The 10,046-nt window shown below is 47.2% G+C and overlaps 1 protein-coding gene across 3 annotated transcripts; it reads left to right on the forward strand.

Annotated features, from left to right (window-relative positions):
* The first annotated feature begins 20 nt into the window (after positions 1-20).
* LOC307238235 (E3 ubiquitin-protein ligase RNF31-like) lies at positions 21-8,127 on the forward strand. 3 transcript variants are annotated; one of them, XM_080011149.1, is made up of 13 exons: positions 21-1,542; positions 1,656-1,717; positions 1,789-1,977; positions 2,170-2,239; positions 2,546-2,644; positions 2,940-3,029; positions 3,922-4,027; positions 4,621-4,739; positions 4,866-4,979; positions 5,173-5,206; positions 5,406-5,520; positions 6,572-6,740; positions 7,997-8,127. In XM_080011149.1, the coding sequence occupies exons 2-13, from the start codon at positions 1,668-1,670 to the stop codon at positions 8,054-8,056; spliced, it is 1,215 nt and encodes a 404-aa protein (XP_079867275.1). In that variant the 5' UTR covers positions 21-1,542; positions 1,656-1,667; the 3' UTR covers positions 8,057-8,127. The 3 variants fall into 3 exon arrangements, with proteins under 3 accessions (XP_079867275.1, XP_079867273.1, XP_079867274.1); XM_080011147.1 differs by having other exon boundaries at positions 23-1,542; positions 2,057-2,239; XM_080011148.1 differs by having other exon boundaries at positions 23-1,542; positions 2,057-2,239; positions 5,424-5,520.
* Positions 8,128-10,046: the final 1,919 nt, after the last annotated feature.

Below are 10,046 nucleotides of genomic sequence, written 5' to 3' on the forward strand. Positions count from 1 at the left end.
ATTTACATTTTACATTTAGTCATTTAGCAGACGCTTTTATCGAAAGCGACTTACAATTGTTCAAACACCGACGGACGCAGCCATCAGGAGCAATTAGGGGTTAAGTGTCTTGCTCAAGGACACTACAGCATGCTAGCAGGAGGAGCCTGGGATCCAACCAGCAACCTTTGGATCACTAGACCACCAGCTCTACCTCCTGAGTTACCATCCCCAGCATGTAGATGGAGCGATATGAGGAACCAGGACGAGAAGTGGTTGCCGTGGCTACAGTCTTACAAACACAGCAGTCATTATTCAGAAATAACTGACAGCTGGTTGCTGCTACTGACAAACAAGAACGCAGGATTCACAGAGTCGTGGGATAACACAATTTAAAATATTATTGATTATATTTTAGTTTTCTCTCTTTTTTACTTGCACTAACACTTGAATTTTCCCTGAGACCTGTAAGCCTTATCTTAATTCCAGGTAGTGATGCAAGTGAAATGATTCATTTGTAGTGATTCAATCTTTTACCCCTTTCTCACTGCACAAAACACCCGGTTACACCCACTAACATCTGGCATTAGTCATCTGTGGGAACCCTGCAATAGACACAGGTTTTTATCGGTTCCGGCTCTGATAGGCTCTGATGGAAACATGACACCGACCCGCTAATTTTGGCCACTGCGACGCATGGCAATGTGACGCATGTTGAAGTGGGTCCGGACGTTGGCGAGTAAATAGACATGAATATCTGTGTATCATTCCATCATTTCATATCCCATTTAGAACCCAAAATCAGAATTTAATGACTTTTTTCCCATGGGACCATGAAATGTTTTGAGTGAGAGAATCGCTCCGTGGGGACCACATCGGAGAACCCCCACGCTCCCCGCTGGGCTCCGAAGGACTGCAGCACTGCCCCAAGTCGGTCTCCGCACTGGCGGAGCCTCTCCGCTCCCTGCAGATGAAGGACCGGTGCACCGGCATGGATACTCCATGCTGCTTCCATTGTAGTGTTGTAAAGTTTTACAGTTTTATGTTGTTTGATAAGTTGCTGTCTCCTTTACTGTTTTATTTCCCAATCACACTTGAACCATGACACGCCCCTTTTCCAGCGTGTTTGTGACGTCAAATGTGACACCCCAGAAAAAAAAAAGAACGGCATATCTCCTGGCAATGGGAAAGGCGCCAGCCGCCTATTTTTAGCGGGTTTACCCACTGATTTCGGTGTAAAATTGGTATTTGATTCTGGAGTCACTCCAACAGAAGAGTCGTTTGCTGGGGATTCAGTAAATGCAGCGACTCAGAGTCTAAACTGTTCTGTTCTGATCTGTTCACAACTCAGAGCTGAACAGACTCCTCTGACTCGTTAAACTGAATCAAATACACCAAGAGACTGAAAATTAGATCTATTTACTGAGTCACTTGTCAAGAAACCAATCCCTTAAAATAGGCCAACTTCTCATCACTAATTGCCAGAGAGTGTGAGCCCGCTATTGAGGAACATGCAGCTCAGCCAGATGACTGCCACCAGAGGTCAGACCACCCCCACTAGAGGTCAGAAGAAATTAAATATCCAAATGATTTATTTTGTCAAAAACAGTCTTTGGTGGTTTTTTTTCCTGTTTTGGTATGACTGACCGATTCTGTCTGGTTCTGGTTGTGGACAGACCAAGCACTCCATGACCCTGACAAGACCCAGAACCAGCCTAAGAGACCAGAGCATGACCAGGTGAGGAACAGGGTGGAAGCTTCTAAGCTTACTTCCTTCCTGTTTCTCTCATATCTACCTTCCTTTCTCAGCTCCTGCTCCAGGCTAGCCTTCCCCCAGACAAAGCTGCCACGTTTGGCAGCTTATTGGCCATGGAAGGTCAATGTTTCAACCCGGACGACGTTCTGGAGGCGGTCCAGTCCAACAGAGACCTGTCCTCCGCTCTCCGATACCTGTCTCACAGCTGTCCAATCTGTGCCGAGCAGCTGTCCTTCAGTAAGGTAATGATCCCTGTCTGGACGGGAGCACCAAGGGTCAGTTGAACAAATGAGATGTTTGTGAATTGACGTTCTTCTTCAGATGGTCACCATGACCCACTGCTCCTGCTCCTTCTGTGAGACCTGTTTCAAGACCTACTTCTCAGCCGCCATCAGGGAGAAGAGCATTGACAAGCTGGTTTGTCCACTCTGCAGCCAGCCTGAGATCAGAGGCTGTGGAGGCTGGGAGCAAAGCATGGACTACTTCAACCTGCTGGACACCCAGGTGGGAGACAGGGACAACCAGGTGGGAGACAGGACAACCAGGTGGGAGACAGGACAACCATGTGGGAGACAGGGATAAGACATTCAGACAGGATACCCAGGGTCAGGACACCCTGGTGGGAGACAGGACAACATGGTGGGAGACAGGACAACATGGTGGGAGACAGGACAACCAGAGACAGGACACCCAGGTGGGAGACAGGAAACCCAGGTGGGAGACAGGACACCATCTGGACTCCATGCTTTGAGGCTGCTGTTTGATGCTAACCCATCCTCTGGTTCTGACCCGGCTGGGTGTCTCCTGCAGATCAGACACCATCTCGGTCCTCAGAGCCACCAGCTGTTTCAGGAGAAGCTGAGAGACCGAGCGCTGCAGGAAATGCCAAACTTCTGCTGGTGTGCTCATGTAAGCAAGCTGCAGAGTTGGGGGGACTAGTAATCCGTGGGAAAGCTCTAGAAATGTACCACCCGACCCATATAGCGGTAGGCTGATAATATCCGAGATTTGGGTTCCGAAAAAAGTAACGTCATAGGTTGAAATTTCCCCAATAAAGTGCAGATAAAGGTTATTCCCTACCAATGTCATACCACACAAGAATTCCACAGAACACAGATGAAAAACTAAATATATGATATTTTAGTGTGTGTGTGTGTGTGTGTGTGTGTGTGTGTGTGTGTGTGTGTGTGTGTGGTGTGTGCAGTGCTCATTCGGCGTGCTGCATGAAGCTGAGCAGCTGATGATGAAATGTCCAAACTGTAAGAAAACAACTTGCTCTAAATGTCGATCTGCAGTAAGTGTAACACACCAAGCAGCACCTGAACTAACCTCATATCTCTAATCTCATTATAACTCTAACCTCATATCTCTAATCTCATCATAACTCTAACCTCATATCTAACCTAATATCTCTAACCTCATCATATCTCTAACCTCATATCTCTTACCATCATATCTCTAATCTCATTATAACTCTAACCTCATATCTCTAATCTCATAACTCTAACCTCATATCTAACCTCATACCTCTAACCTCATCATATCTCTAACCTCATCGAATCTCATCATATCTCTAATCTCATTTTATCTCTTACCTCATATCTCAAATCTCATCATAACTAACCTCATATCTCTAACCTCATCATATCTATAATCTCATCATATCTATAATCTAATCACAATTCATCTCATCTGCTGTAATCTCATATCCCTAATCTCATATCTCTGACCCTAAATCATATAGGTTATTTAATTACATTATAATATTATTTGGTCTAATCTCATATCTCTAATTAGGGATTGAGACCCGTAGGGGTGAAACCCTATTGTTTTTGTAAAATTCCCTTTTCCGGTTCTTGAGAAATGCGCAATTTCCAGTGAGATGGTAAATGATGGTGATATGAAATTTGGCACATGCATAGATATTCTGTTGCAAATGGTTCACAAACAAATATTATCCAGATTGGCCAGATGGTGGCGCTTAAGTTAAAAGTTAAAATTTTAACGTTAAAAAGGCCATTACTCTTGGTCCGTGTATCCATGCAAAAGTGCTCCGCAACAGAGTCAAAGAATCCACTGAGCTCCACCTAGCTCATGTCTCTGTAAAGCTTGCACCAAATGATCTTGAATCCTGTTAATGGCCACTTGCGACCATATTTACAACTATGATTTCAATCTCTGTGCAGTGGGCCCCCCAGCACCAGGGAGTTTCCTGTGAGGAGTTTAAACGGTGGCAGCTCCGCAATGAGCCGGAGCGCCGGACGCTGCAGCTGCCGAGCCGGAGCCACATCGGTAGGATCTGAGAGAACCTCGAACATGCTAACTAAAGTGAAGCCAGTGAGGCTGAGGGGTGTTGCTCTGGGCAGAGACGACAAAATGTGAAAAATATTCATCCATACCTTTGAAGCATATTCAAATAAATAGATAAAATATTGTTAACAGACACCAGCTCATCAGGAAGTGTTCTTCAAATGCCTAATCTGAGGAGAAGCTGTAAAAATCACTTTCTCAGCTCCACCACCAGTACCCTACAGTCCTCCCAGTGACTACCTACCACTACCAGTACTGTACAGGCCTCCCAGTGACTAACTACCACCACTTCTACCCTACAGGCCACCCAGTGACTAACTACCACTACCAGTACTGTACAGGCCTCCCAGTGACTAACTACCACCACCAGTATAGGACAGGCCTCCCAGTGACTAACTACCACCACCAGTACCATACAGGCCTCCTATTGACTAACTCCCACCAACAGTACAGGAAAGGCCTTCCAGTGACTAACTACCACAACCAGCACAGGACAGGCCTCCCAGTGACTAACTACCACCACCACCAGTACTCTACAGACCTCCCAGCTAAGCGCTGTGTTAACTCTGTTGCAGAGTGTCCAAACTGCCGACTGCTCTTCCACCTGTCCAGGGGGGGGTGTCTCCACTTCAGGTGCTCCCAGTGTCAGCATCACTTCTGTGGGAGCTGCAGCCAGACCTTCAGCCTGGGAGCCGTGAGCGCTGCAGCCAACACTATTCTAAATGCACAAGCAGATGTTATGAGATAAAACTCCTGATGGTAGATGGTGCTCACTGGACCATCTTGATCGTCTACAAGGTTCCATGTTGTGTCCCAACAGAGCTGCAGCTTCTCCGCCTCCTGCAGCGCTAAGGGCCTCCATGCACATCATCCCAGGAACTGTCTGTACCACCTCAGGGATTGGAGCAGCAGCCGGCTCCTCCAGCTGCTGCAGGTAGCGGTGCTGCTTCTTGGTGTGAATCAGTCCTTCAAGCCGGATAAGGTGTATTGAATTGATAACTGCTACAGTAGGGTTAGGGTTGGCGTTGATAATGTGTGTTAATACATGCTATAGTCTTGGCAGTTTCATTGTGTAATAAACTGCGGTAACCATGGTGACCTGACAAGTGAACGTGGTTTTGTTTCAGTTTTACAGAGTTTCCCCCTCGTGGCCGAGTGCAGGTACTGTAGGTTCTTCCTATTTCTACTATACACATCTGACCCCTTACAGTTAGATTCAAGGTGACATGTTAATCATAACATTAAAAAAGTAATTGAATTTATTTAATTTTTGTTGTTATTCAGATACAACCCCTTCAAATCTGGGCACCATGTTCCATTTTACCTTGAGGTGTAATTGGGGTTATTGATTATTGATCAGATTTCCCTGAAGCTGCAGGAGGTGCATGTCCAGTTCTGCAGCTTGCAGAGGAAAACAGCCCCATGGAGGAGGCCTGTTCCCGCCCCAGCGCCCGCAACCAGGGGGGGCTCTGCCAGTAAGAACCAGTAGGACACCAGTACCACACCAGTAGGGCTCTAATACCACACCAGAAGGACACCAATATCATACCAGTAGGGCTCTAATACCACACTAGTAGGACACCAGTATCACACCAGTAGGGCTCTAATACCACACCAGTAGGACACCAGTATCACACCAGTAGGACACGAGTACCACACCAGCACCACACCAGTAGAACGCTAATACCACACCAGTAGGACACCAGTACCACACCAGTACCACACCAGTAGGACATCAATACCACACCAGTAGGGCTCTAATACCACACCAGTAGGACACCAATATCACACCAGTAGGACTCTAATACCACACCAGTAGGACACCAGTATCACACCAGTAGGGCTCTAATACCACACTAGTAGGACACCAGTACCACACTAGTAGGACACCAGTATCACACCCGTAGGGCTCTAATACCACACCAGTAGGACACCAGTATCACACCAGTAGGACACGAGTACCACACCAGCACCACACCAGTAGAACTCTAATACCACACCAGTAGGACACCAGTAGGACACCAGTACCACACCAGTACCACACCAGTAGAATATCAATACCACATCAGCCGCATGGAGGAGGCCTGTTCCCGCCCCGCCACCTGCAACCAGGGGGGGCTCTGCCAGTAAGGACCAAAGGACACTAGTACCACACCAGTAGGACACCAGTACCACACCAGTAGGACACCAGTACCACATCAGTACCACACCAGTAGGACACCAGTACGACACCAGTAAGACACCAGTACAACACCAGTACCACATCAGTAAGACACCAGTAGGACACCAGTACCAAACCAGTAGAACACCAGTGCCACACCAGTACCACACCAGTAAGACACCAGTAGGACACCAGTAGGGCACCAGTACCACACCAGTAGGACACCAGTACCACACCAGTACCACACCAGTAAGACACCAGTACCACACCAGTACCACACCAGTAGGACACCAGTACCACACCAGTATACTCACTATAAACCACTATTTCCAGTATTCCTAGTATGACCCAGGGCTGGTTTCCAGGTTGCACTACAAGGAGCACCTGGTGGATCAGGTCCAGCAGAACCTTCTGGACCCGGTGGTTCTGTTCAGCCGCAGCGAGCTGGAGGCGGAGTTTCAGCGTTGGTGCATCGCTGCCCCCAAACAGGAAGCGCAAGAGGAGGAGCCTCTGTACATGCAGCGCCTCCTACTGGTCAGTGGTGCAGTGACCCTTAACTGGACCAACAGGTTGATCAGGTGAACCCGGTTAGGGTCTGGTCAGGGTTCAGCCCTGGTTATACCTCTGTGCCAGGCAGAGAGTGCAGGGCGTCTGTCTGGCACATTCTCCATTGCGGTATTGTCAGAAAGCAGGTGGCAGTAGAGTGAACGTACCTGGTGAAGCAGGAAGTTGTACATGAAGAAGACGCTGAACAGAAAACATGGCTGCACGCACAGCATCCGAGCTTGAGCCGAGGAAGAGGTGTTGTTCACGGCGGTTAAAGCGATGAGACCACGGAAAAGGAGTTGGTTTGTCGGCTGGGTGCATGGAGCCAGGAGAGGGGGTTCGAACCCCTGCCCTGCTCAGCTCTTCATGACAGAGGAACTGACTGAACCGTTCCATTCTACAACTGAGTCACAATGTGTAATTATTCTGCCTCATTGCAAGACTCTCCATAAAGAAACTGCACATAAACATCAATTAAAACATCTCCTTTTACCTGTAAACAGAACTTTACAACGACCCTGTTCATTTACAATAAAATCACCCAACCTGAGTTGAGCTGTTTGCGTTTACCATTTAGTCTCTGCGTCAAGCAGTTATCTGTAGAATTGGAATTTCACATCTGACTTCTGTGGTTCAATGTTGTCCAACAAATAAACCAACACGACACTGATCTCCCATCACGTCCAATGCGTTTCCAGGGAATGCTCCTCGCGCCAAGTTCACAACATCGCGTAGGTCCCCACGCACCACGGCACCACCACCTGCTGATGTCATGTACATCACGCACTCCCCTCGCACCCTCACGCTGGGGCAGGTATAAACTTTAGAGTGAGCCAAAAGGAAAGGCATGGCATGAAATCGTTCCAGATGTGCATCCACCTGACGCTACGGCAAGGGCTGTGATTTAGGGCTCCAATGTTACGTTGGAATCTAGTATCCAGAACTGTTTGTTGATCATGCTTCTAGCCCTGTTCTGTTTTTATGAGCGTTCATTAAACATGTTGCCCACAGGATGGGACGGTGCACGCTCCCGCTGGGCTCAGAGGGTTCATACGGTGTTAACCTAGGGTTTAAAAAGGTTCAACTCTTACCGGGTTAAGCTCAAGCCTTTCAATAAGTAAACTGAACTGTTTTTAAGCTTCAGAGTTTAGTCTGGGTTAGTCTCAAAAAACTCAAAACATGAACATGCAGATAAATGGTTAAATAGTTCAACTAACCTGAAGTTAAACTGTTTCTTCTTCCAGGCTCTTCTACAAAGCGTTCCTCTGAAGAAACCCCTGAGCAGCCACAATGACCTCCTGTAACGCCCCCTGCTGCATGCTACCAGGCATCGTGGACCAGTTTAACTACCTTAACTACCATAACCAGCTTAACCAGCTTAACCAGCTGAAACTGGGAGTTGAAACACTACAGGGAGGGAGGAGGAATGAAAGTAATGTTCAAGTTTATATTAAAGACTGTGGCAGTTTCACTACCACACACCACCCCAGTGGCGTTTCAGGGCCCTCCAGCACAGAGACACAGAAGACGATGGGTTGTAGACACCAGTTTATTGTAGAGAGGAGTCTAGGTGGAACAAGCCAGGAGCAATTTATTGTAGTGAGGAGGCTAGGTGGAACAAGCCAGGAGCAATTTATTGTAGTGAGGAGGCTAGGTGGAACAAGCCAGGAGCAATTTATTGTAGTGAGGAGGCTAGCTGGAACAAGCTAGGAGCAGATGGAACATGTGATGACAGGACTCCTCTCCTGGGTGAGTGTGGGGACGCGGTTTTAACCTGCTGCTCGTTAGCCCAACCAACGAGCATCAGGTGTGGCTGCTCAAACCATCCCATCCACCACAGAGACTAATGAATGGACGTGTTCAGCCAATTAGACAGCAGCATTCTGTTCAAACGGAGGGATTCGGGGCCCGGTGACACTCCAGATCGGATCAAACACCGAGCATCCTGATTGGACACTGGAATGTGAGCACTGTGGCCGGATCTGGCATGGGATCTCATGTTCACTGCAAATATTAAAATTACTTTGTGGTGAAATGGCGCTGGCTTCATGGGAATCAGTTTTGTTATTTATGTCTTATTATATTTAGCGGTCGGCCATTTTAAAGACTGTAGTGTGGATGCTGTGGTGGGTTTATGTTGGAGCGAGACCTTCACCAACTGGAACTCAACTTCAGAACGCCAAAACATTCCTCCGGGCAACATAGAAGCTCCAGCGCCAGCACACCCACCTCCAGCACCCGGTCTGTGCTCAGGGTGGCAGGGGCGTTGTGGTACATCACCACTGGCTTGTGGTAGCGAGCGGTGCCCCTTATGTTTGGACTAAAAACCTCTGTTGGACCAACTGTTCACGAGGTGGCTGATGCACGCCCCTCTGGTCGTTACATCTGATCTCTGAAAGGTGAACGGCTTCATGAGGTCATGGAAGGGTTTGAGGAAGGTTCCCCCAGTGCACAGGAGCAGTCGATGGCTCACACATCCAAATTGATGCTGAATATTATAATCCAAAGGGATGACATTCTTGGGTGCTCCAGGCCATGGTTTACTCTCGGTAGGCATTAATAGCTTTGATGTAAGAGTTCTATGATTAATACACATACATTGTGTCTATATGTAGCCTGTAGGCTACACCAGGTCTGATGATTTATGGCGTTATCTTGATCAGTAGTTTTATCAAAATAATGTGTTTCATTACCATCAGTATCTGTTGGCCAGGCAGCGTCCACCAAAAAGCTGTTCAATCGTCTACTACTGATAGACTTTCATGTTTTTACAAAGTCATGGTGACCATAACAAAGTTAACAAGATGTATGTCGAAATAATGGGAGATGGCTAATGGCCTTTTTAATATTGTATTGATGGGTTCATTGTATTCATATTCATATTTATATCAAGGCAAATTTGACTCATTTATAATGGATGTGAATAATCTCAGTTTTAGGCCAAAGACAAAGCGATGCTACTTATCACACCCTTTGTTTTGTGTTACCAGGACACCAGAATTATTAATGGGACCCCTGGGTACCCTATGCTTAGCCCTGGGCTCGGGCAGTGTGGCCTTTTGGAGGTGCTCGATCGAACGGATCTCAGATGAGGTCAGAGGTCACATCTGGGACCATCCAGTCGCATTGAAACGACAAGCGAAAGAACGTTTCAGATGACTCCAGTCCAGATATCCCCTACCACCTTCAGATGACTCCTCCCATACCTAAATAACTCCTCCCACCCCCATACCCGAATGTGTCCTAATTTATAATATATTCAAATGTATTAAAACTTTGATAAATTAATTAAGA

This window comes from Zeus faber (genome assembly GCF_960531495.2).
Source record: "Zeus faber genome assembly, chromosome: 12".
NCBI classification, from domain to species: domain Eukaryota; kingdom Metazoa; phylum Chordata; class Actinopteri; order Zeiformes; family Zeidae; genus Zeus; species Zeus faber.